Source organism: Muscardinus avellanarius (assembly GCF_963383645.1).
Source record: "Muscardinus avellanarius genome assembly, chromosome: 7".
In the NCBI taxonomy this organism is placed as follows: domain Eukaryota; kingdom Metazoa; phylum Chordata; class Mammalia; order Rodentia; family Gliridae; genus Muscardinus; species Muscardinus avellanarius.
In genome coordinates, this window is record NC_137793.1 from 93,362,994 (window position 1) to 93,390,343 (window position 27,350).

Consider the following 27,350-nt stretch of genomic DNA (forward strand, 5'->3'; position numbering starts at 1 on the left):
TACACTGGAAAAAAAGATAGCCTGCTCAACAAATGATGCTGGCAAAACTGATTAGCCATATGCAGAAAAATGGAAATAAACCCCACCTTTTCACACTGCACAAGAGTCAATTCCAGACAGATCAAAGACTTAGAAATTAGACCAGAGACCTTGTAGCTCCTTGAAGAGGGCATAGGTCCAACACTGCAACACATAGGAACAGGTAAAATATTTTTCAACAAGACCCCAAAGGCACAAGAAATTAAAAGGAGGATCAACACATTTTATTGCATTCAACTAATGAGCTTCTGTACAGCGAATGAAACTATCATGTATCTCAAGAGAGAACCGACAGAAATAAAGTTTTTTTTTTTTTGCCAACTATTCCTCCGACAGAGGGCTAATATCTAGAATATACAGAAAACTCAAGAATCTCAGTGCTAAGAAAATTAACCCAATCACAAAATGGGCAAGTGAACTAAATAGACACTTCACAAAAGAAGAAATTCAAATGGCCAATAAAAGTATGAAAAAAATATTCAACATCATTAGCAATCAGAGAAATGCAAATCAAAACTACCCGGAGATTTTACCAAAGACCAATTTTATTTTTTTTACTGGCTACTACATTGAATACAGCAGTAGTCACTTAGGACCTTAAGTAGCAATTTGACATGACCATGATGTCTAAGTGTGTTATTATTTGATTGTCTTCAGAAAACACAGATTAATTTGGGTCATATCAAAATTAAACAAAATTCTAAGTAAATCACATATGGTACCAACCACAGCCATGCACAACAAAGCTGCATGTGTCTGCAATGGGTTGGGAGTTAAAAAGAAGATACCTCTGTCCTTTATTCCAAATAATTTTAGAAGCAGTGTTGCATCCGTCTAGATTCCCTCTGTGCCTCAGTCCTCGTTCTCCTTTGCTCTCTTTGAACAATGTGAGCTGTATGCTCTGTCATTTCATTTGGCCAAAGGCATATCAATATTCTGATTTTCTTTCCCTATATTTTCAACTTAAATGCAAACCAACAACCAGGTAGTGGTGCACACCTGTAATCCCAGTACTTGGGAAGCTGAGACAGCGAAATTGCAGTTTTGAGGCCAGCCTCATCAACTTAGACCCTCCACAACTTATAGAGATCCTGTTTCAAAATAAAAAGTAAAGTGGGGCTAGGGGTGTAGCTCAGAGGTAAAATGCCCAGTACCATAATAAACAAATAAATGAAAGAATAGGCTGGGAGTGTAACTCAGAAGTAGTAGTTTAATCCCTAGCAACACGTGCACACACATACACAAAGACACACACACACACACACAACATACAAGCAAACAAAATTTTGTATAGATTGTCTTGTCCTCCTGACTGAGCACTGCAAATAAATCACACAATGAGTCAGATCCATATTATCTCAAACATGTATTCAGGCAGCTCAGGGAGGCCCTTAACATTATACAGTTATTTTTTTCCTATCAAATCACTCTTTCACTCTTATGGTTAATATTTCAAATTGCTTTCTCACTTAGCAATTCTTAGAGATAAAGGAAGCCAATACGTGAAAATTCCCTTAAGCTTTCCAATCATATTTTCCAAATGTCTATTTTTTTTTTAAAAACATACTTTTATTGGCTCATTGTGATTATACATCCTGATGGGGTATGCAGTGCTAGGAGCCTACCTGCACACAGCACTTGGTGGGCTTTCCTCTAGCTCCCACCCTGCTCCTTCCCCTTCCCCGTACATGTCCTGGAGATTGGTGTGGATAATTATATATATACACATAGCATGGTTTGAACTGTTCTCTTCTTCAGGTCTCCTCCCTCTGCTCCCCTAACCCCCCTCCATTGCTCCATTGCAGTTTCTACTCCTTGATCTGACGTCTCTTTGGTTACACAATTTTTCTGTAGCTTCCACATATGAGAGAAAACTTCTGTTTGCTTTTTGAAACTGGGCTAATCTCACTTAATATTCTTTAGTATTAGCCTAATGCATCCATTTTCTTCCAAATGATATAATTTTGTCTTTAATGATTAAGTGAAATTTCATTGTGTGTATATGCCACAGTTTTATGATCCATTCATTTGTTGATGGACAACTAGGCTGCTTCCGTAATTTGGCTATTGTGAATTGTGATGCTATGAACATGGATACGCATGTATCACTCTAATATTCTGTCACTTCCTGCTTCTTTTTTTTTTTTTTTGCGGGTTTGGGGATGGAACTAAGGGGCATTTGACCTCCGGCCAACACCCCCTGCCCTAGTTTTTATTCTTTATTTTTAAACAGGGTCTCACTAAGTTGCAAAGGGCCTCACTAAGTAGCTGAGGCTGTCCGCAAACCGCGATCCTCCTGTCTCAGCCTCCTGAATGCTGGGATTACAAGTGTGCCCCACCATGCCTGGCTTCACTTCCTGCTTCTTATTACAATTGAAAGAGTTATTTTTCATTTCTTTTCTAGACTTCCTTGACTTATACTCTGCTCATAAATTTGCAGTATTGTTTTTTTCTTAATTTCAGAACTTTCTTTGTTCATATGTTTCCCTGAACATTTAAATGTTTTCCTACCTTTACAGTTTTATTTTTAAGTAAATGACCTGTAAAGACATTTTGTCATCTTTCTAGTATCTTATCCTTGAAATCTTTCTTTCTTTCTTTCTTTCTTTCTTTCTTTCTTTCTTTCTGTTCTGGAGATTGAACCAGGGGCATTCTACCTCCAAGCTATTTTGAAATAGGGTCTCACTGGTTCAAAATAAGTTGTGGAGGGCCTCACTAAGTAGCTGAGGCTGACTGTGTACCAGACCCTTCTGTCCCAGCCTGGTGCATAACCACAGCCAGCTGAAATCTTTAACATCATTTCCTTAGTGATGGCTTTATTTTTTTAAATCCAAGGAAGGCAAAGCGTTCTTTTTATATCCACGTTGAGCACCTGCATTTAGTTTCCTTTAAACATTTTCTGTAGTTTTTATTTGCTAATAATAAATCTCTCAGAGATATCTTAAAATCTCCTTCAATCAATCACTCAAATAATTTTACTCCAGCCTACAATTATTTGTGTGTATGTGATTGAAAAGGAAGAAAATTGATTTCAAGGGGAAACTTGACTATTTTTTTCTAAACTTTCCCATTACCTCATGAGTGTTTGGGGAACTTAATGATTGTATTTTTCTCAATCATAGGTTCAGTTTTATGACTCCTGCTGCCGTTTGTCCATCTGGTGAAAAGTAGCATCCTATTTTGCTTTTGCAGGATAGGAAAATACTGATAAACTATGTTACCTGTTTTAAGACTCAGTTAATCAGTTTTTCAGTGCATAGCTTTTGTAGTGTTCTTTCTGGGCACCTGAATTTAAAGACATAATAGATTTAAGCAATTTATTTTATATCTGTATTTAATCATTTATTCAAAAACCATTTAATATAGTGTATAATATAGAGGGTTTTTGTGAGGTTGTATGTGTGTGTGTGTGTGAGCATGCACACATGTATAATTTAGAATAAAAGCTCATATATTGTTTGGTATTATTATTATTGTCATTATATTACCAATAAAATGTTTCAATAGATATATTTGATACTAGTATAAGCTTGTAGGGAATGAATACTTTGGGTTAGAATTTTTAAAAAATTGGAATTCTGAGAATAATTTTTCAAAAACTATTAGGCTAGCCAATGGTGGTGCATGTTTGTAATCCCAGCATTTGGGAGGCTGAGACAGGAGGACTTCAGTTGGCGGACAGCCCCAGTGACTTAGTGAGGCCCTCTGCAACTCAGTGAGACCCTGTTTCAAAATAAACAATAAAAAGTAGGGCTGAGGATATAGCTCAGAGGTAGAATGCCCCTGGGTTCTATCCCAAGGTAACACACACACACACACACACACACACACACACACACACACACACACAAATAAGCTGTTATGTTTTACTAAGAATTATTAAAGAAAGGAAGAGTAATGAAATTACAGCTACTTTGGACTAGGACGAAAAAAAATCGACTTCCCCTTTGAGCAGTAAATTAGTATGATACACTCAAAATTATACTGTTGAAATAAGTATTTAAGGAATTAGAAAAACATAAGCAGGCTTTCTACACATAGTATTACTAAAATGAAATAACAACTGTTTCATAGATATTGCCAATTTCAGGCAGGGTTGGATTCTATATACTTAAAAAGCATTCTTATATTTAGATCTTGTAAAACTAAGTGCCTTTTAAAGGTTTACTTAAATATTTCCTTAGCCATTTAGTGGTTGAGTGTCTCACATCCTGGAAATGAAAAATCTCTGATTATGTGCACCCATACACTCATGCTTACACACATACATGCACAGACACACAGATTGGATATTGTATGAAGGGGATAAGATCAAGATAAAAATAATTTCTTTTCTAGATGTTGTCGGTGCTCATGTTATAAGGAAAAGAGGCAATTTTCATACCAGTCAACTCACTCATGCTTATAAACAAAATCTGATAAGCAAAAGATCTATGAAAGATTTGGTAACACAGTTTGTTTAGATAATCTCCGTAATATACTTCCCTTGTGTAATAATAATGAATGACGTTTAACTTTTAAAATTGACCCTGGCTTGTTTCTGTTTACAAAAATTCTTTCTAAAGGACCCTAGATTTCTGTAAGTCAAAACCCTGGACTGGATTGGCTCGATGCTTGTTCCTCCGTTTACTGCTTTCCAAAGAGCTGTTACCTAGCAACCGTATGGAATACGCTTGTCACACTTCAAATCATACAAGAGCTCAGAAAATAATATGATGAAGACCTTTTATCCCCCTTTGGCACATGGACCGAGACATGAATGTTTTGAAGACTTAAACAAAAAAAGCACATATTCTGAATTGTTGAAAAGTAATCAATTTTATTTTCCGCCAAAAAGGGATTTAAAGTTAATTTTGATTCATAGCCATGCATGCATTTATATCTTTAATTGTAACTGTTTTTGAAGCTTTTAAATTGAAAATGATAAAAATAACAATTAACAAAGAAACCAAGAACCTCATCTAATGCTACTATACAATGAGTCATATTGCTCCAAAACTTCTTTCCGCCCACTCACGTAGTTACTATTAATAGTTTGGTGCTCATCCTTACTATGTTGGTCGGTTTTCCATCACTATAAAAAATACTTGAGATATTTAACTTATAAAGATAAAAAACTCAAATGTGGTGGTACGCATTTATAATCCCAGCACTTGGGAGGTTGAGACAGGAAGATCGCAGGTTCGCAACCATCTTTGGCAACTTAGTTAGGGTCCTCTGCAACTTGGTGAGATCCTGTTTCAGCCTCCAGTACTCCCCATACATGCAAAAAATAAATCAGTAAATAAATAAATAAATAAATATAATGATAATTTCATTTTAGAGTTTTAAATGTTGTAGTATATTAATTGATTGGCCCTGTTGCTTTCAGTGATGTGGTACATCTTGGTGGAAACATATGGTGGGAAATAAACATCTCGTGGCCATGAAGTAAAATGAGAGAAAGTGGAGGAAACCTGGGCACCACAATCCCCTGAAAATTCCCACTCCAAAGACCTAAAGGCCTCCTCTGGGCTCTATCCTAAAGTTTTTTTTTTTTACCATCTACCAGTAGTGCCTAGCTAGAGACCAGACCATTAACACATGAGACCTTGCAGGATTTTAGGGTCCTAACTTAGACACTTACAGACCATTTCCTGTGCTTATTTAGACACACCTTTGGGTGGACATATAAGCAGTCACACAAAATTTAGTATTTTTTTAAATGAGATCATGTTTAATTGTATAACTATATAATAATGTTATGGTATTTGCCCCTTTCATTTTTAAGATATGCTGCTGGCATAATTTCAAGATGATTTGTTGAAATCTGCCCTTTAATGTTGAGTAATACATGACTGTGATGGTGTATGATACTTTAGAATTCTGATTAGCATGTCAGAGTCATTGTCTACTTGTTCTTCAGAAAAGCTTATAAGCTTTTGCTAATCCTCTTTTAGAGATAGGGTATAGAGATATATAGATCAAATATCCTTGACGTGGCCAGGCACAATCAGTGGTGATACTACTTAATCTTAAGTGCTTATGATGTTCCACCACCAGTATAGGAGAGAGCTCAATCAAAACTAGTAGAAACTTTAAAGAATGGAAAGAAAATACAAGATGACATGAATATGATTTTGGAATAGGCAATGCTTTCTTTGACAAAGGAGGGAAATTAGAAGTCCTAAGAGAAAAAGGATAAATTTCATGTTCTATAATGAGTTATGTCTGTCTAATCCAAGCTGAACCTTGTTCTATACATGGTATCATCAGCAAGAAAGATGGAGTTCAGGGAAGTGGTCTTGTCTACAAAAGAATCATTCAGAACTTGCACATTTTCATCCATAATTCATCAGGCAGATTCTAGTCATGTGAGCACATTTCTCTTAAAGAGAGCTGAGGAATGTAATTTTTTTTTTCAGAATAGCCAGGCATCCAGCTCAGTTGTGGGGGTTGGGAAGAGAAATAAGAACTGTTACTAAAAGGAAGAGGGAATGGATACTGGAGGAGATAGTAGCTCCAACCACAGTCAGTCAAATCTTTGGCTCCCTAAAAATTCATGTATACCTTTTTTTTTTTTTAATGTGGTACTGAAGGTTGAACCCAGGGACATTCTAACTCTAAGCTACATTCCCATTCCTTTTTTAAATTTTATTTTGTTTTGAAACAGGGTATTACTAGGTTGCTAAGAGTCTCACTACACTGCTGAGTTTATTCTTGGACCTGCAATCCTCCTGTCTCAGCCTCCCAAGTACTGGAATTACAGGCTTTTCTTTTTAATATATTGAAAACATATGCCCATTCCTTACAAAAATCACTTTTCATACCATCAAAAACTGAACCCAGATCACAGTCCAGTATATCTGGATAATTTATTCCAGTTGAGATAGACCTCTTATTGATCTGGTTATATACTTAATTGATATATTTGCTAGATATCCCCAAAATTATCACCCTATATACATTTAAGATAGTAGAGTAAGATGACTGAAATTAAATATTGATTTTTGGAAAAAGGGAAAATGGGGGATTAACAAGACTCATTGGTCCACATCATGTCCTGTGGTTCATGGATTGAGAGTTTGCCAAAGCAACTTAACATATTTCCTAGTTATCTCCACTTCTGCACTTAGAGAATAACACTTTTGTCTGTCCATATGCATAGTCCTTTGCTTTCTTCTCTCTCTAGCCACTACTACCAACGTTAAAATTGCAATGGAGTTCTTCCAGTCCTTTCTATCTGTCAGTAACTGTGATCAAAGTTGTCTTCTAAGAACTTTCTCAAACCTGACTTATTTACTGGATTTTGCCCCCTGTCTTTATTTCCCTCTTCATTTTAATGGTGGCTACATTGGCATCATCTAAAACAGGTTTGAGTGAGAGGGCAACAAAACATTTTAATTTGATCCTGACCCTACCCCCACAATCTAGCTGGATGCTGGGCTATTCTGAGAGAAGCTACATTCCTTAGCTTCCCTTTGAGACAGATGTAGTCAGATGGCTAGGATTTGCCTGATGCACTGTGGATGGAAATGCACAACTTCCAAATGATTTATTTGTAGACATCACTACTTTCCATGAACTCTGATACCACCTCGTATGGAGCAAAAGTGAAGCTTTGCTTAGGCAAGAAAACTCACTAAACATCAAATATGTCCTTTCTTTTTTTTGTGTGTTTGGCTTCTTGTTGCCCTTTTTTGTCAAAGAAACATTACCTATTCCGAAATCATATGCATTTCATCTCCTGTTTTCTCCCCATCCTTTGAAGGTTTCTACTTGTTTTTAGTTAGCTCTCCTTCCTATACTGCTGGTGGAGAAGGCATTAGCTCATGATAAGAAGTGGTATCACATGTCCATCAACAGTTTAATAGATTACAAAACTATGGGATATATACACAATGGAATTTTACTCAGCCACAAAGAAAAACACAATTACGCCATTTACAGGGAAATGGACAGAACTGGAGAACATAGCCGGGCATGGTGGCGCACGCTTGTAATCCCCGCACTTGGGAGGCGGAGACAGGAGGATCGCGCTGGTTCGGAGCCAGTCTCGCTGGTTTAAGAGACCCTGTTTCCACATAAAAATGTTAAAAAATAGGTCTGGGAGTGTAGCCCGTGGGAGTGTATACCAGAGGTAGAAGGGCTTCCAGGAACCCCAGTACCGCCAAAAAAAAAAAAAAAAAAAAAAGAACTGGAGAACATAAGAGAGATTAGTCAGTCACAAAAAAATAAGAAATCATATACTGTCCTTAACATGTGGAAGCTAGGGAAAAAATGGGTTATAGGAGAAACTCTAGATGGAGAAGGAGATACTATAGATGAGCAATAAGGCAGCCTAACTGAGGGGATGCAAGGTGGGAAGAGGGAAAATCTCTAATGTACAGGATGTACACTAACAAACATATCAATGTCAGTCACTAAGTCAACTATGAGGAGGAAGGAGGGGGAGGGATTTGGGTAAGGGATAATTGGGCGATGTGTGCGTGTATACCTCCACTATCTTGTACCCCATTAAGATGTATGATTAATAAGAATTAAAAAAAAAAAAAAGAAGTGGTATCACTACTGAGTGCTCCAGGCCATCCATGGACAGATTTTGATCTCTCTTCATCCAGCTTGACACAAATCTAAAGTAGAACTAGCAATAGTATTTGCCTTATAATCTTTTCTGAAGAAAAAGTAGACAATGAGTCTAATATACTAACCGGAACTCTAAAAGATTGGCTGAGAAAGCTTAGGAGAAGTCTCTCATAAAGGCTCTGACAAAGAATATCCCTTCCTGTTATTTAGAGTACAACTCATCTTTTTCAGTTTAGTAAATATCCAGATTTCTGGTCTCTTAATTAGATTTCCAATTGCAAGTAAGCAGTCGCCTACATAAGAGAGATTCTGTTCCCTTCTCTCTAGATGCATTTATTGTGTCTGGTAGATGAAGCAGATTACTTTTCTAATACCTGAAAAAAATCTTTGTTCTGAAATTTGACATCCTTAGTAATTGTGGATAAAATTTGGAAACCTGTAGTAAGTAGTGAGCCTGGAACTGGAAGGAGGACAGAAAAGAAGACTTTAATGGATTAATCCATGTGGCAAATGGCATTGGGAAATGAGGGGCACAGCAATGTGAAAGAATAATTTTGTTTTTCCTCAAATTCATACTAGGGGTCAGTGGTTAATATTAGAAAATGTCCCAAGAGGAAGGATATATTTAGATCTGAAAAGAGAGATCTACACATGCAATCAATTCTGTTATGCAGATTGAGTTTTGGTTTTCTGTAATATATGCTAATGAATATTATTATCCAATTAAATGTTCTGTCATCGCGCTTTTCCTGTATCTGCCATTCACAGAGATTAAATATATTTTTAAATGAAAAGAGCATAAACTTTAGTGTTGGTCTAACAGGGAATTCCATGATAATTGCTTATTAACTAATTTACCTAAAATAGTGCTTTTCATTCTATCTGATACACTTTCTTCATCTTACAATAAATGCTTTGAAATAATCCTTTTACTATTTTGGAATGAAATTCAGAAAAAGTAAAACTATTTACACATGTAAATTTAAACCCATATAACATATATTTGTAATATGAAGGAGAAACAAGCTAAATATTAATAACAAAGAAGCATGCTTTTCAATATAAAAATGCATTGAAAAAGAGGTGTTTATACTAATAACTATGTGTCAACTACCAAAGCTGACACTGGTAATATATTGAAAACAAGTTGCTACTGTGTGTGTGTGTGTGTGTGTGTGTGTGTGTGTGTGTGTGTGTGACTGCGAATTGAACCCAGAGGCGTTTTACCTCTGAGCTACACCACTGACTGATTTTATTTATTTGGAAACAAGATCTCCTACATTGCTTAGAGCCTTGCTGTAGTAGCTTCAACCCTGTGATCCTCCTACCTCAGCCTCCCAGGCACCGGGATAACAAGTGTGTACCACCAAGCCCAGCTATACTCAAATATCTTAAGTATCATTTACCGGGATAACAAGTGTGTACCACCAAGCCCAGCTATAATCAAATATCTTAAGTATCATTTATATTAATGACACACCAACAGTACCAGATAGAATAAAATAAATTATCTATTAATTTACACCGCAGTTATGTTCCTAGATAATTTAGTATATTACCCTATAACTGAACAAGACATACTCTATACTATGTGCAATATTGTCACCATTAATGATAGTATATGCACTTTCAAATTGAAGGTCTGATGGACTCTACAGTGCTTTTACCAAACTGCAGAAAAATGGTATATGTAAACACAAAAAATGGCTACCTGAAATTTATTAGTCTTTTCTTCCTTTCAGTTATATTATAACTAGATTCTATTAGCATATTAGAGATTAGTATAGTATTTGAAAATTTAACCAATGCAACACAATTCATGGCCATCCCCTCCCTAACTCAAAGGCACACATTCATTAAGGAAAAAAGAAAGGAATAAACCAAATATATTTATTTTTAGCTAGTGAAGGAAGAAATTAAGATGAAATTTTTTTCAAAGTATCACCTATACACCATATTTTTTTATGTTCTCCTACTAGAAGAAGTATGTTGGCACTTCATGGTAAGGGAATGCTAATAACTGCAGCATTCCATATAGAGTACTAATACCTTCCAACTCTTCGGTTACACTACAGATTTTTAAACATTCTGTTTTGTGTTATAATAAATGTACATATTTTTATCAGATCATATGTTTCCATTTTCTGCTTGAAATTTATGGGCCCCCTATGGATTGCTAGGATATGAGGCTCCAGTAATAGCATTCTGCATATAACAGCTTTTGTTACCTTATTTTCACAGATTGGGTGTATACACTAAAAAATTATTTTGAGATATATTGACATGGGGGTGGAGATAAACTTTTTTGCATACATTAGGTACTCATCTTCATATTTAAAATTTTATTTTGAACCTGCTTGCCTTCCTGTGTTGAGCATCATGGTTATGTAGTATACAATTTTTCCCTAAAGGTCATTGTATTTTGTTAGTATGAAGAGGGAGAGAAAGGGGGGGGAGTAAGGAGATCTCAGATATTTTTAAGAGTAACTCTTTTTTTTTGCTATACTGGGGATGGAACCCAAGGGCATTCGACTACACCGTCCGAGCTACACCACCAGCCCTATTTTTTATTCTTTATTTTGAAACAGAGTCTCACTGAGTTGTAAAGGGCCTCACTAAGTAGCTGAGGCTGGCTGTGTACCCGGATCCTCCTGTCTCAGCCTCCTAAATGCTGGAATTACAAGCATGTACCACCATGCCCGGTTTAAGAGTAACTCCTGAGAGAGTAACTATAATATATAATTTATTTAATGAAATGTGGAAGAGAAAAAAGTTAAAATAAGATAATTTAAGCAAATAAAAATTATTAGCTATTTCAGACTTTAAATTATATTATAAAAATGGGTACAATAATATAGAGCCAGAGCAGTTGCTCAATTATGTCCTAATAACCTTTTCTCGTTTCTTCCTAAATTGTGTGGTTCTCGTATTCATTTTATAGACCTAACAATTTTTATTACTTAATTTAGCTAAAACTGCAATTTGCTGACTAAGAAAGTACATTAAAACTTTGACAGTGCCTTTTATGTTCAATACCAGGTGATACTGTGTTCTCAAGAAGGGACTTTTGTTTTTGTTTTCTTAAAAAAATAAACAAGACTGAGCTGGGCATGGTGACAGGGACTTTTAATCCCATCATTCTGGAGGCTGAGGCCTGGGGAATGGCGGTTTGTGGTCAGCCTCAGCTACTTAGCAAGGCCCTTCACAACTCAGTGAGACCCTGTATCAAAAAATTTAAAAAGACTAAAAAATAGGGCAGGGGGTATAGCTTGGAGGTCGAATGCACCTGAGTTCCATCCCCAGACCCGCAAAAATAAATAAATACATACATACATACATACATACATACATACATACATACATACATACCAAACAAATAGGATTATATCGTCTTCTCTACAGATGACTTCTGTGAAAATCAAACACCTGGCATCTTAGGCCCTGGTTCTCATGTGACTGTAGTGTACTGGGACTGACTGCATCAACCCCTGGAGATGGGGCCTGCATCCTCCTACCTGTGTTCGTAGCTAGCCTTCTCCATTGTTTTAATGCCCTTGATGTGTGTGTGTGTGTGTGTGTGTGTGTGTGTGTGTGTGTGTGTGTGTGTGTTACTGGGGATTGAACCCAGGGGCATTCTACCTCCAAGTTTTACTCAGCCCTATTTTATTCTTAATCAGGGTATCGCTAGATTGCTAAGGGTCTCAACAACTTGCTGAGGTTGTTTATAAGTATGTGATATTCCTGACTTGGTCTCCCCAATACTGGGATTATCGATGTGAACTGCCACACTTGGCTCAATTAAATTTTATTTATCATTTCCCATCTCTTCTAGCTGGACCATGCCATCTTCTGGGTTTCTAAGCCTTATTTTTTGAGTCATAAATGCACTTTCAATTTCAATATATTTTAACATTAATTTTTATTGATTGAACTGTAGTTGTTAACATAAATGCATTGTTTTGATGATAAGCAAATATTGTCTGCACGTTTTTTTGTTTGTTTGTTTGTTGCGTTACTGGGGTGGAACCCATGGGCATTCTACCTCTGAGCCAGCCATACCCCCGGCCCTATTCTTTTATTCTTTATTTTGAAACAAGGTCTTACTAAGTTGCAGAAGGCCTCACTAAGTAGCTGAGGCTGTCTGCCAACCATGGTCTTCCTGTCTCAGTCTTCCGAATGCTGGATTAAAAGTGTGAACTACCATGCCCGGCTTACATCTTTTAATAATTACTAAAACTAATGTGTTAAATCAATATGGTTTTAAATCACTATTGTCATATTTCATATAATGGAATCATGAGAATTAAAGAAGATTTTGCAAATTATTTGAGATATAGTCTGGAAACCCAGACTGTACTTCAAACCTAGATACAGCTCACCTCTTGGTATACATGGGATATATGAAGATTAAGTCCCGGTACCTGAGAGAATTAAACAGGAGAATCACAGATTCTAGGACAGCCTCAGCAGCATACCAAGACTCTCAAAAACCTAGAGAAACCCTGTCTCAAAACAAAAAAACTGTAGCTGGGCATGGTGACACACACTTGTAATCCCAGCAATTGAGAGGCTGAGATAGGATCACAGTTTGTCGACAGCCTCAGCCACTTAGTGAGGCCCTTTGCAACTCAGTGAGACTCTGTTTAAAAAAAAATAAGGAATAAGAAAATAGGGCTGGGTGTATAGCTTGGAGGTAGAATGCCCTGGGTTCCATCCCTAGTACCACATACACACACACACACACACACACACACACACACACACACACACACAAAGTAAAAATAGGACTGGGGGTGTAGCATGGAGGTATAATGGCCCTGAGTTCACTCCCCAGTAACGCATACACACACACACACACACACACACACACACACACACACACACACAGATTAAGCATTCTACCAAAGTTGCAAGTTTTGTTAAGAAAAGAACTAGGTCTTGCCTCTCATGTTTCCCCCACCCTGGTCATTTAAACCTTTCTCTACCACTCTCTTTTTAGGAAGCCTATTTTCTGGGGTTGAAATTGCACATGTGAAAACATCTCTAAAACAAGGATGTTCATGTTGAGACTCTTGCAATTTTATTAATATAGTATATTTTAATATGTAAATCATTATCCTCTTAAAGTAAAGTATGCTAATTTACCTATTTTATTTCAAACAGATCATGTCGTCTGTGAAGAAGAGTTTAAATACGCCATGTTAGCTTTAAACTGTATCTGCCCAGCAACGTCTACACTGATTACACTACTGGTTCATACGTCTAGAGGGCAGTAAGTATATTTTTTCTTTAAGATAACACTTTTAAAATTATATTGAAAACCATATGAGTTCAGTTATGGGATTTAGAAATGTAGAAAGCCAAGTTTTACAGTTAGATATATACCTGTATTTGTATTTGTGTGAATTATATTTATCTGATAGATGCAGCTGTGTAAAGGGGTCAGAGACAAAAAATTTAATGATTTTGATATTTTTTTCTATGATCTTGAGGCAATTTGCTTCATCCTATATTGTGTCTAGATCCTTTGTTGGAGTCGGAGGCACAGTTTCTATTGTCAAGATGAATACTTACACAACAAATTTTCTTTTTAAAAAAGGAATCTAATAACCACTTGTATAAGATCTACTTTTTCTCTTTCAGAGGTAGTTTTATCTTAACTATCTATATACCTTCAAAAATTATAAGAATGATGCTATAATTATTATTTAAAAGTAATTTTATAAATTTAGTCAATATATAATAAAGCACATGTATGTATTTCTAGATGGGTGGAAGAAATTATATCACCATAATTTTTTAAATTCTTATTTATTTTGATAGAGTTTCATACAATACAGGTGATGTTTTTCATTTAGATGGTCAAGGGAAATAGAACACAGTCACTATTTTTATCTAGAGACAAATGTTGCCTATACTTCATAACATTTAATTTGCCTAACAGTATTTCACAGAAAATGCTGATTTTCTATGTAAATTTACTGTATATGTGTGATCATTAATCTTTAGATTTAGTAAGTTAATTGTAAATATGAAGTGCTAAGATACTTCTAGGTAAAAGAAAATTCTTTCTTGAGATTTAAAACAAGATGGATTAAGTTGCTTGTATAAAAATAGCAAATTCCGAGGAGTATTTTAAAGCAGATTTTACTCTCTTACTTTAATTGCATTTCTGTTCTGGTGGGACAGTAAATTTTCTGGCAGAAATTTCTCTAATTCTGAGTACCAACATTTCTATTCTGTACAATCACAAGACTTTAAACTGTACAGTGGAAAACACAGTCACAGAAATATGAATGAAAGTTTTTCATCATTGCAGAAAGCATTCAGTATTTTTATGTACTTTGAATAAAATACTACAAAATTGCCTTAGCAGTGATTAACTGAATAATTATATACCTCATCATGTATAGTCCTTTCCCCCCATGCTCTCTTTTTTATAGAACAATATAATTACAAAACTGAGTATCTAGTACAATTTATTGTTGTACTTACAAAGAATAAGATAATGACATTGATAGTATTTAACACACATATTAATCATAGGTTGGAATTAAATGCATTGTGCGACTGCAAGTAAATATTATTTTTGACACACTATTGGATGGTGAAAGAAACTGTAGTTGACATAAGTTAAAATGTAATATTGGATCCTTAGAACATAACTTTCCCCAGTAAAATTCAAATAAATTTTACCATATTAAAAGGGTGATGGTGGGCCGGGTGTGTTGGTGCACGCTTATAATCCCTGCGCTCGGGAGGCTGAGGCAGAAGTATCACATAGGTTCAAAGCCAGCCTCAGCTACTTAGTGAGGCTCTCAGCAACGTAGCGAGACCCTGTTTCCAAATAAAATGTAAAATAGGTCTGAGAGTTTAGCCTGGAGGTAGAAGGCCTCTGGATTTCATCTCCAGTACCACCAGCAAATAAATAAAATAAAATAAAATAAAATAAAAAGGTGGTGGTGTTAAAAACATTGTTATCATATAATTAAGGATTTTCCTTAAATAAGATTCATCTGCAAAATTATGTCACAACTGTGTCATAGTAAATGCTACAGCCTACTAAAATGACCTTCTTTTTAGCTGGTTTATTTATTGAAATGTGTTTTAATATTCTATAAATCACCCATTAAAGTATAAAACTTACTATTGTGAATGTATTTGTGAACTTTTTCAAACATAATGACTATTTTATTTCAGAACTCCATAAAACAGCCTCCTAACCATTAGCATTCCTCTCTATCTTCCCCACTCCTCTCAGTCCTAGATAGCCATTAGTATCTTCTCTTTCCATAGATTTACCTATTCTTCATATTTCACATAAATGGAATCATCTACTATTATTGTATTTATATGTTTCATATATTTGCTTTTACCTGGCATCACATTTAGAATGTTCATCAATATTGCAATATGCATCAATACTTCTAAAAACCAAACATTATTTGATTGCATGGATATATCATATTTTTTCTTCTATTTATTAGTTGATGAGTATTTAGGTTGGTTTTAACAGTGTGAATAATATTTCTGTTAATGTTTGTGTAAAGGTTCTTTAGGGACATAGGATTTCATTTCTCTTAAGTATATAAGTCTAGTAATGGAAATGCTAAATCATATGGTCCCTATTTTTGTTTTTTTTGGAACTATTAGAATGGTTTCAAAATTTATCAGGGTTCCAATTTCTTCCTATTTTCAGTAATACTTCTCATTATCTTATTTTATTTTATTTATTTTTCTTTTCTATTTTCTCTTTTTTGGTGGTCCTACGGATTGAACCCAGGGACAATCTGTCTACATCTGAGCTACACCCCCATTCCTTGTTTTTATTTTAAAACAAGGTCCTTCTAAGTTTCCAAGGGCCTCACCAAGTTGCCGAGGTTGCCTTCAAAGCTGCGATCCTCTTGTCTTTGCCTCCCAAGTCCTGGGATTCCAAGCCTGCACCACCAGATTCAGCTTTATCTTCCTTTCTTATTATACTCAGCCAAGTAGGTGTGAAGTACTATCTCATTGTGGCCTTGGCTTGCATGCACTGAAAGATAATAATTTTGAGTTTTATTTTATATTTATTGGCCATACAAAGGGAGATGTAATCATATATATTATTTGATGAAATACCTATTTAGATCATTTGCCTATTTATATTTCTTTTAAAAATTTATTGAATTGAAAGAATTCCTTTTCTAGTCTAGATACAAGTGCTTCATCAGATATATATGATCACTGGAATACAAAAGTCATCCAAACTGGAGATCATTTCATTTAACATTCTTAATATATTTTAAATGACTGCTTTTTTTTTTTACTAACCTTATCAAATCCTTTGTTATGCATTGATTGAATAGATAGTTGAGAGTCCCTTATTAACAGAGCATAATTTTAATTTTGCCTTTGAGCATCAGCAGATATTACTCAGCTAAGCTATGTTGGTTTAATAATGAGAATACAAACTTAGGAGCTGAATTAAGTAGTATAATGGGAAAAATTGCTGAATGGTCTAGGACCTGTCTTCTGCAAGCATTGAAAACTACTAATTGAAAACACACTAGAACATAATATTCAAATTTCTCTATTAAAATATAGAGCATAATTTTACTACTTCCCTCTATAATGGATGGTGGATTTTATAAATAATAATTGATATTCACAAGCAATCATAGTTGCTTGGTGATGCAAAATGAAAAAGACAGGTTAAAACTTTCAAATCCACAAGCACAAAAATAAATATCTAAATTTTTTTAAATACAGGGGAACTGCTATTTATATATTTATTAAAGTGGTCTCATTAAAAATCTATTTTTAAAGTAAAGTGCTGTATACAGTGTAGTTATTTAAGAAAAAAATAGAAAAATGTCAAAACACATCAGAATTTGGAGATTGAAAGATCATGCCCCAGACTTACAAAGTTTTACTATCTCAATTATCTTCATTTTAAAAAAATATTTTTAGTTCTCACTGTCTTCTAGAAGGTAGAAATAATGCCACAGAAATAAGGGCAAACTGCATTTTATATAAGAGGAGTAACATATATGTGATATGTAGATGTCAAAATATAATTGTATATTATATATAATTATTTATAATTTTATGTAGTATATATTTTAGAGCTCTACCATATATTTTTATTATCTGATACATTATGATTTACATCATATTGGGGTATAGAGTTACAGAAAAATACATGCAAATGAGGCTCTGTGCCCTTCACACTGGGTCCCTCTCCTCTCTCTCACCCTCTCCATGCATGTCTTTGAGTTTAGAGGTGGTAATTTTGTTTGCCTTCATAGCATTATTTTGACTGTTACAGTCTTTAGGACTTTGTTCCTCCTTTCTCCTTTTCTTATTTCCCCCAGTCACTCCTTTGCAGTCTCTGCTCTTGTATTTGTTGTTGCCTTTACATCCAAATATCTATTTTTTACATATAAGAAAAAACATACCCTACTCTTTTTTTTTTTTGAGACTGGTAATACTTGCTTAGGATAATGCTCTCAAGTTCCATCCCCTTTCCTGTAAATGGCATAATTTTATTTTTCTTTATGGCTGAGTAAAATTTCATTGTGTGTGTATATACCAAAGTTTTATGATTTATTGATCTGATGATAGACAACTAAACTGGTTCCATAATTTGGCTATTGTAAATTGTGCTGCTATGAACATGGATATACAAGTATCATCATAATATTCTGATTTAATTTCCTTTGGGAAGATGTCCAGGAGTGCTCTCTCTGGGTCATATGGTAATTCCCTTCTCAGTCTTCTGAAGAAGCTCACGCTGGTCTTCATAACAGCTGTACTAGTTTACAGTCCCACCAATAGTGGAATGGAGTTCCTATTTTCTCACATCCTTGTCAGCATTTATAATATTTGTGTTCTTGATGATTGCCATTCTAAATGGAGTTAGATTGAATCTCAGTGTAGTTTAAATTTGCATTTCCCTGATTGCTAAAGATGTTGAACATTTTTCATATATTTTTTTGCAATTTTAATTTATTCTTTAGAAAAGAATCTATTCAGTCCAGATGCCCATTTTAATTGGTTTATTTATTTATATTTAGTGTCAAACTGTATATTATAGATATTAGACCTTTCTCAAATGAGTAGGTGATGAAGATCTTCTCTTCCATTCCATAGGCGCTCTCTGTAATTTCTAACCACAACATTTTTTCTTTTCAAATTTTTCTTTCTTATTATTATTAAAACAAAAATATTCCTTCTTGGATAAGAAAATTTATTAGTTTCATTAAAATAAATTAAAATGAAATGAAAATATAAAATTTAAAAATGTTCATACATATGACAGGTCATCATAATGGTTCAGCTAAATATTTCTGACTCAGCCCAATAATTTGGCATTTTCTTTTTAAAATCATCATGCTCCATAGGAATGAAAAGGCAAATCAAAGGATTTTTGGCAGGAGGTATAAGGAAGTATAGAAACAACTGTGATAGCCTAAGGTAGGTGTAGGGGTGTGTGTGTGTGTGTGTGTGTGTGTGTGTGTGTGTGTGTTGTACACCCAAGCTATACCTCCAGCCTTTTTTATAAATATTTTGTTTTGAAACAGGGTCTTGTAGGTTGCTGAAATCATGATACATTGTTGAAGCTGTCCTCCAATCTGTAATCCTCCTGTCTCGGTGTCCCAAGTACTGAAATTACTGGCTTGTACCACCATGCCTGTAATGTGCCTACATTTTCTAAGTGAAATACCATGAAGGTCATTGCTAGTCCTTAAAAGAGAGTTTAAAACTGGTGACAAAATCTGGCACTATTAAAGAAAAAAAGAAAATCTTAATTATATTTTTGTTTTGTATTATTATTGTTTTTGTTACTCATTAACTTCCATTTCCAAGATTACCTTTTGAAACAAACCAAAGATAATATTTTTAAAAAAATGTATGATTTTATAGCCGGAAATTGTGGTACATACTTGTAATCCCAGTACTTGAGAGGTTGAGACAGGAAGATCCAAGATTATGGCCAGCCTCAGCTACTTTGTCCCTGGATTCAGTCCCCTGTACCACAAAAAAAAATGTATCTTTTTAAAACTTCCCTCATAAAGGTACTTAAAATCATATACTTTGGAAACTACATGTCCTAATGACAAACAAAATTCTCTATTTTGTAGCGTTCATGTTGTATTTGGAACTCATAGACTTTGGGAAAAATCTGGTAAAGAGGAAAGTATACCAGTTTAGTCAAACAAAGGGCTGACTTGCTAACTGTTAAGTCCACCTAATATCTAGCTAAATACATGGTCCATTTAATTTTCAATCCCTTTGTGTGAAAAAGTGAGATAACTTTTATCAATTTTTTAAAAATTTGCAATTATTTATTGAATGTTTTCTAGGCCACAAAATCATTTCTGATGTTGTTTTTAGAGCAAGAAAATCACCAGAGAAGCATCTGATCTCAAGGATGTCCATTCTTAGTGACACAGATGATAAACCAAAATAAATAAGTAAGACATATATGCTATATCAGAAAGTAATAGTCAAATAGGGAAAAATAGAGAAATACTATGGGATAGTTTAAAAGATGTGGTAGTGATTACCATTTAAATGATATAGTCAGCTGGGCATGGTAGCACATGCTTGTAAACCCAGTACTTGGGAGGAGGATCACAGGTTTGAAGCCAGCCTCAGCAGCTTAGTGAAGGCCTCTGCAACGTAGTGAGATCCTGTCTCAAAATAAAATATAACAAAATAACTGGGCATGTAGCTCAAATGTAGAAGGCCCCTAGTTTCCATCTCCAATGCCACCAAGTAAATAAATAAATAAATAAATATTTAAATAAATAATAGATATAGTCATGATTTGGGATACAAGAGGAACTCTAGATAATATAGGGAAACTCTAGTGGAGCCAGGGAGGTGGCCTGGGGGAAAGGGACATGAGGGAGAAGGAGAATTAATAAAGGAAACACTTTCATTAACAGTATGTACATATGTGAGAATAGCAATGCTGATCTCAAAGTCCTTGAAAAAGGGGGAAGAGTGGAGATGGAGCTGGGAGAAAATTTACCAAGTGCTGTGTCCATGCTTGTCACTACTATAAACTACACGCACCAATAAAAGTATAAAAATAAATGATATATACTTACTAGAGCTCATCAAGGAGTTGATTTAGACCAATGGCCTTAGCGAGTTAAGGTTCCTATCATGCAGGTATCTGGGTTATGAGTTTCCAGGTAGGAGTGAAAGCCGTGACTCTAAAATGCAAGCAAGCACATCTGATGTACCGGGGAACAGCAAATACTTCAGGGTAGCTTGAGGAGAAGAGGAACCAAATAGTAAAAGTTCAGATCTGAAAAGAAAGTGCATGCTTGGCCACTTGGGGTCTCATATGCATATATATGGGTGTTGGCTGTCATTCTAAGTGAGATAGCATTGGATGGTTCTGAGCACAGTTACAAGATAACCTGGTGGTTTTAAAAGAATCAAACATTTTGTTCTCTTGGTTAAAGCAAAAACAGAACACAAACTTAAAGACCATTGGAGTAATCCAAGTGATTGACGAGAAATTGGTGAGAAATTAGAGAGAACTTAGTGTTTGAGAAAAGGGAGGTAATGTGAGATTAATAAAAACTGTTCATATTATAGATGTATTTTAGAAGGTATTATCAAAATTCGTTGACTGATTGGATGTTGGACATAACTGAGAGGAGTTTAGTATGATGGTAAGCTAACCATAAGGATGGGATTATAATTTACCATAATGCAGAGGACCACGACAAATATACTTTCATTTTGGATATGATAAAACTGATCTTAAGCTTTATTACATACCCCAATTTTTGACTAATAAGCAAAATAATAAAAAAAATGAGGGGAAGGAATAGCTTTTTCTTATCGAAGAACTCAAATTAATAAATATAGAAGGAAAGAGAAAACTATTAATGCCTCGCCATGGTGATTCCAGTGCTTGGAAGGCTGAGACAGAGGGATCACAGGTTCGGTTCAAGGTCAGCCTCAACATCTTAGCAAGACTCATAAAATCCTAGCAAGACCCTATTTCAAAACAAAAAATCAAAAAGGCTGGGGTTGCAACTCAGAGGTAGAACACTTCTGGACTCAACCCTCAGTGCCAAAACAAACATTTTTCTTTCTTCTCTTTCTCTCTCCATATATATATGGTGTGTGTCTGCGTATTTGTGTGATCATTATGAAAATGCCAGGTGCCATTGTACTTACTGTGATTCCCCAGTGGGTCTAGTATTAGTGAGTGGAAGTTTAAAGACAAGAAGAATCATTGTTTAGTCTTGACATACCTCCTGAAGATTTTCAATAACTATGAAGGCTAAATTTTTTACTTTACAGTAGAGGAACCTGAAAACACCACCTTAAAAAAGAGATCAAGGTAAAATATCTCCAATAAAAAACATACCACCATCATGTTACCCTCCCAATGATGCACAAAGAAAGACTCAACACAGTTTCTTTTGTATGCCTGCCAACATTTTTGAATCCTGAGAAAACATCAGACACACCCACATCTAGTGCTTCCTACAAAATGACTGACTGATACTCTTCAAAATGTTGGGGTGGTGGAATGCAAGGAAACACTAAGAGTTTAGCATGTTATTTTAAAATATATTACTCAGCTTAATTTGAGGAAGTTTTAAATATTTTTAGATAGTATTTTGACTGGTAGACTTCCCTCAGGCAAATCATTAAGAAAATATGTATCCGTAGAGAACAAAGACCAAGTAAAAAGGAAGGTTAAATAATGCCATGTTAGACCCTACCACTTTGAACACACGTCTCAGGCAGAATTCCAGGGATTTGGTCCATGCTGGGCAGAAGCCTGACCAGTGCTTCTCTGACCATTAGCTCAAGACCTCAGATGAAAGTCAGCCATGAGTCCTCCCTTGTCTATTATAATCAAGAATCTAGAGAGCCTTTGTACTAAGCACTGTGAAGAAAGATGGGACATCCAGAGTCCTTACGTTCACCAGAAAAGGGACCAAGGAAAACCACTAAGGAAAGGAGCAAAGGAAGCGAAAAAGACAGAAAAAGAGTTGACACTGTTCCCGTCTTTTATCCTGAGCTTTTATCACTGAGGGCCCAGGAATCAGCTGTCATGTGGGCGGAAGAGAAAGTTTCTGAAAAGTAATCGGGATTATAATTACCACTCTTGCTGCCAGAAAGGAAAAGGGAGAAAGGGGGGGTGGGGTGGGAGAGCACGCTCAAGTGAGCTAACTTTAGCTGTGCTGGAAGTTTCACACTCAAAAACTGTGACAGAACACTGTATTTTGTAATCTGGCAAATGTAGTTCAATCGCCCTCCTCCTGTAGGTGGATAAAATGGAGTACCAGTGAGAACGAGAGGCACTTTGATTTCTCTTTAGAGTCAAACACATACACACACACACACACACACACACACACACACACACACTTAAAATTTTAATGTTTGAGTTTAAAAACTATATTTGATATGATTTTTTATTTTTAATGTTATTTATTTATTTTAGGTACCAGGGATCCAGGGATTAAACTCAGGGTCCTTCTACTTCTGAACTACATCCCTAACCCAATATTATTTTGAAACAAGGTCTTATTAAGTTGCTGAGGGCCTTGATAAATTTCTGAGTCTGGCCTTGAACCCATGATCCTCCTGTCTCAGCCTCCCAGGTACAGGGATTATAGGTGTGTACCATGATGCCTGGCTTTGATGTGACTTTTCAAAATATGAACCTCTAATTTCATTTGTAGATTATTATGAACTTTCCATCATATTTTAAATTGTCGACAAGCCTCTTTTACAAACCCCACATCATCCTTCTCCACAATGTCTCCTGTCATGAGCAACCTCATGACCTTCCCAAAGCAGCAAGGTGGGCAAACATCCTTTATTGGAGGGTGAGACTGGCTGCATAATGGCTCCAGGCTTATTTTTGGTCTCATATACTTCCCAGGTAAACAGGGTAGCTGTTCACGACTTAACTGGTTGCAACAGCTGATGTCATCTGATGGCTGGCTCCCAAGTGAGCCTTGAGCCCAGCTCCTAGTACTTGTTATTCTCCTTATTACCTCACAGAGCTTTCTTACAAATAACCCCAGTGGGACCCAGCTGCCTCTTAGTCACCTCTGATAGGCTGTCCAGTTATATCAATTTGGAGTCTCCTCAGCTGACCTTAGGGTCTTAGACATTTGCTCAGTATTAGACCCAGGTGAAATTATATAGACACCTTCTCTGCCAGACTCATCTTCCTGTGTGTGTATGTGTGTGTGTGTGTGTGTGTGTGTGTGTGAGTGTGTGTGTGTGTGTGTGTGTAAGGGGGGTTTGATGACTCTTATCTTGATGTGGCCACCAATTTTTTTTTATCCTGCATTAGGCCTCAGACCAGGCAGCTGTTCAGCTAACTACATCCTGGAAAGGAATGTCAAACTTTGCTCAAACTTCCAAACCACACGAAAATGCCTTCTCATACTTCCATCCTGTACATTTTCCTTCCTCTCTACTATGGGGTATGAATTGCAGTGTATCCAGAAACTACACAATAGTTCCCATTTGTCATTCTAGACTTTCTCATCTCATGCTACTCAAGGCTGCTTTACACTCCCTGGATTTTCCTGGCTGTAGTATTAGTGTGCTAGGGCTGGCTGCCAAAAAACAAACAAACAAACAAACAAACAAAACAAAACAAAACAAAAACAACAACAACAACAGCAAAAAAAAAAAAACCCCACAGTTTGAAAGATGGAAACAACAGAGTTACTTTCTCGCAGCCCTGGGCGCCCTAGATGGGTGCTTGGTTTCTCCCAAGACCCCGCTCCTTGGCTTGCAGTGGCCTCGTTCTGCCCGTGTCCCCACACGGCATTTCTTCTGCGCGCCCACATTCCTGGTGTTTTTTCTGAGCCCACATGTTAGATTGGATCAGGACTCACTCTCGGTCCAATTTTAACTTAACTACCTCTTTAGAGGCACTGTTTTCAAACGCAATCACATTCTGGGATACTGGCATTTAGGCTTCCTATCTGAGAGCCCTTAACGCCCTTGGAGGTGAGGATACCATGGGTTTTCCCAGGGCACAGTTACAGATTATTCTTGACTTCATTATGAAAAAAAGTTCTGCTGGATTCATAGGAGCCTGATTCTTTGATCAGAGGAGTTAAGGATGATTTTGTCTATATTTTGGGTGGTTCTTTCTTCATTTCTTCCATGGCAAAATCAACCACACCAAAACATAATTATTTTTTAAGAGGCCGATACCAGAGAATCCAGGTTCGTGGCCAGCCTAGCTACTTAGTGAGGCCCTTTGCAACTCAGTAAGACTCTGTTCCAAAATAAAGAGTAAGCCGGGCGTGGTGGCGCACGCTTGTAATCCCTGCATTCTGGAGGCTGAGACAGGAGGATTGCGGTTCTTGGACAGTCTCAGCTACTTAGTGAGGCCCTTTGCAACTCAGTGAGAACATGTTTCAAAATAAAGAATAAAAAATAGGACAAGGAGTGTAGCTCAGAGGTTGAATGCCCCTGGGTTCCATCCCCAGACCCTCAAAAAATAAATAAATAAAAATAAAGAATAATAGGGCTGGGGTGTAGCATGGAGATAGAATGCCTCTGGGTTCCATTTTCAGTTACACACACAAAAAAAAAATTATAAGAAAGGAACAAGATTTTCTTCTTAAACATACTCTTATTTTTGTTTTATATAGGCTAATGTGTTCTGAAAGTTTGCATAGAAAGCAATCTTATTAGATGTTCTTAAAAATCAGTGTAACTACCTAAGAGATGTTGTTCTAAGTGTGCTTATTTAAAATATTTACTGCAATGGTATTCTCTGAAGCATATTTTGACAAAGTTGTCTACTGTCCTAGCTTGGCAGTCTTTTGCTTGGACAACCTTTAATAGCTCACCATTTGCTATCAGATTAGATCTAAATATTGCTGTTTTATTTCTTTAACGCTCTCTATGCAGTAGCACCAGTTTATTTTTACCTCATCTCCCATGATTCTCTTATATATAGCATGTTCTCCAAATAACATGATCCTAAATATACTTTGTAGTTTCCGCCTTCCATATCTTTTTTAAGTGTGGTTCCCTCTCTCTTGAATTAATCACTTCAACTTTCCTAGAAGATATTGCTAAATCAAAAAGTCTACATCTTTATGAATATTTTTAAACTCCACAATTTAATGCATTTTCTGCCATCCATGAACTTGCATAGAATTCTTTTACATTCTGTCAGGGCATGAATTGTGATCTTTATTCAGTGTGTATTTATGGTTTCCTATTTAATAGGTTTTAAGTTAACTCAAGATAGAGAACATGCCTTTCAATTTGAAACATGCCTCTTTAATACCATAGATGAAGAATGCCTTTAAGATGATTTTTGAAGTTTCTGATTCAAAACATTTTATGAATGATTTATAACCGTATATGCAAAAGCATATTTAAAATCATGTATCTACATTATCAATATGTGGTTCATAAAATATTACATTTAATAATATATAAATGTATAGTAGTTTTTACAAAATATATAGCAGTATAAGATTATATATAAACATACATAATCATATATTGCCATACCTATAAATGTATATATATATTTATATGGATATATAATGTATATATATGGATATATATGGATATGCTGTCTCTCATGAGACAGAAATAATGAGAGAGAAATAATAATATTATATCATTGAAAAATAAGTGAAAAAAGTGATATTTCAATGACTTTCTGGGAGATACAAAATAAATATACATGTATTTTTTTGTAAAACCCCTAGCTCAGATTATGCTTGGAAGTGGATTTAGTAGAAAAAAATAAATAAAGCCTCCAGTAAGATTCTGATGTGCAAGATTCCTAGAAAAAGAGCAAAATGAATGAAAGTTCTGGCCGGGCATGGTGACGCACGCTTGTAATCCTCACACTTGGGAGGCAGAGACAGAAGGATTGCGCAGGTTTGAAGCCAGCCAAGCTGGCCTAAGAGACCCTGTATCCAAACAAAAATATATAAAAATAAATAGGTCTGGGATTGTAGCCTGGAGGTAGAAGGGTTCCATCCCCAGTACCATAAAAGAAAAATGAATTAAAGGTCTGTATGCAGAATAAGGAGGCTCCTCTCTTCTGTCTCTACTGTCCACTTGCTTGTAATTACGTCTAGTCAGAAATTTATCATTGGGAAAATGACATTTTTTCTAAAAGCATTTAAAGAAGTTTGAAACATATGCTAGCAGATAATTTGTGGTAGAGGTTCAACCCTCCATAATCAGACGTGTAGGAAGCCCTGACGAATAGGGCTAAATAGCCCGATCCCTTTTTGCTCACTGTTACTTGAAATGAATCCTTTAACAACTGGTATCCACACAAAGAAGTCCATTTCCTATTCATATATCTTGTACTCGGGGTTTTGAAATATGACTCTTGCCATTTGCTGAATGTCAGCAATAGAGGAGAACAACTACTTCTATTTGTAATGGAATTTTCTGGGGTCTGTAGGGAAGATCTGGTCTTTTATTCATTAATATTTTTAAAAAGAAGTCAACACTACAGCATATGAAATAAGAGTCAAATAGACATTTTGGGAACTAAGAGGTAAACACGAAAAAAAATACATTAAAGAATATTCAAAAGTATATTTCAAAAGCAGAGAAGTACAATAGTAGTTTGGAAAAATATTGAAGGATTATAAAAGGGCCATAAGCTATTGTTCTAAGTAATAAAAAAACTGTGCTTACTTTTGTGAAAGTAATTTTTCTTTTTAGAATATTTAAATTAAATTTAGCTGGGCATGGAG

At 35.6% G+C, this 27,350-nt stretch overlaps 1 protein-coding gene across 3 annotated transcripts in view; it reads left to right on the forward strand.

Annotated features, from left to right (window-relative positions):
• The window catches only part of KCNT2 (potassium sodium-activated channel subfamily T member 2), a gene marked incomplete at both ends in the record, with an annotated part of 363,001 nt that overhangs the window by 224,772 nt on the left and 110,879 nt on the right, over positions 1–27,350 (forward strand). For all 3 annotated transcript variants that reach the window (XM_080699605.1, XM_080699606.1, XM_080699607.1), the window contains one exon: positions 13,768–13,876. In XM_080699605.1, coding sequence (XP_080555731.1) covers positions 13,768–13,876 — 109 coding nt within the window. The remainder of the gene's footprint in view (positions 1–13,767; positions 13,877–27,350) is intronic.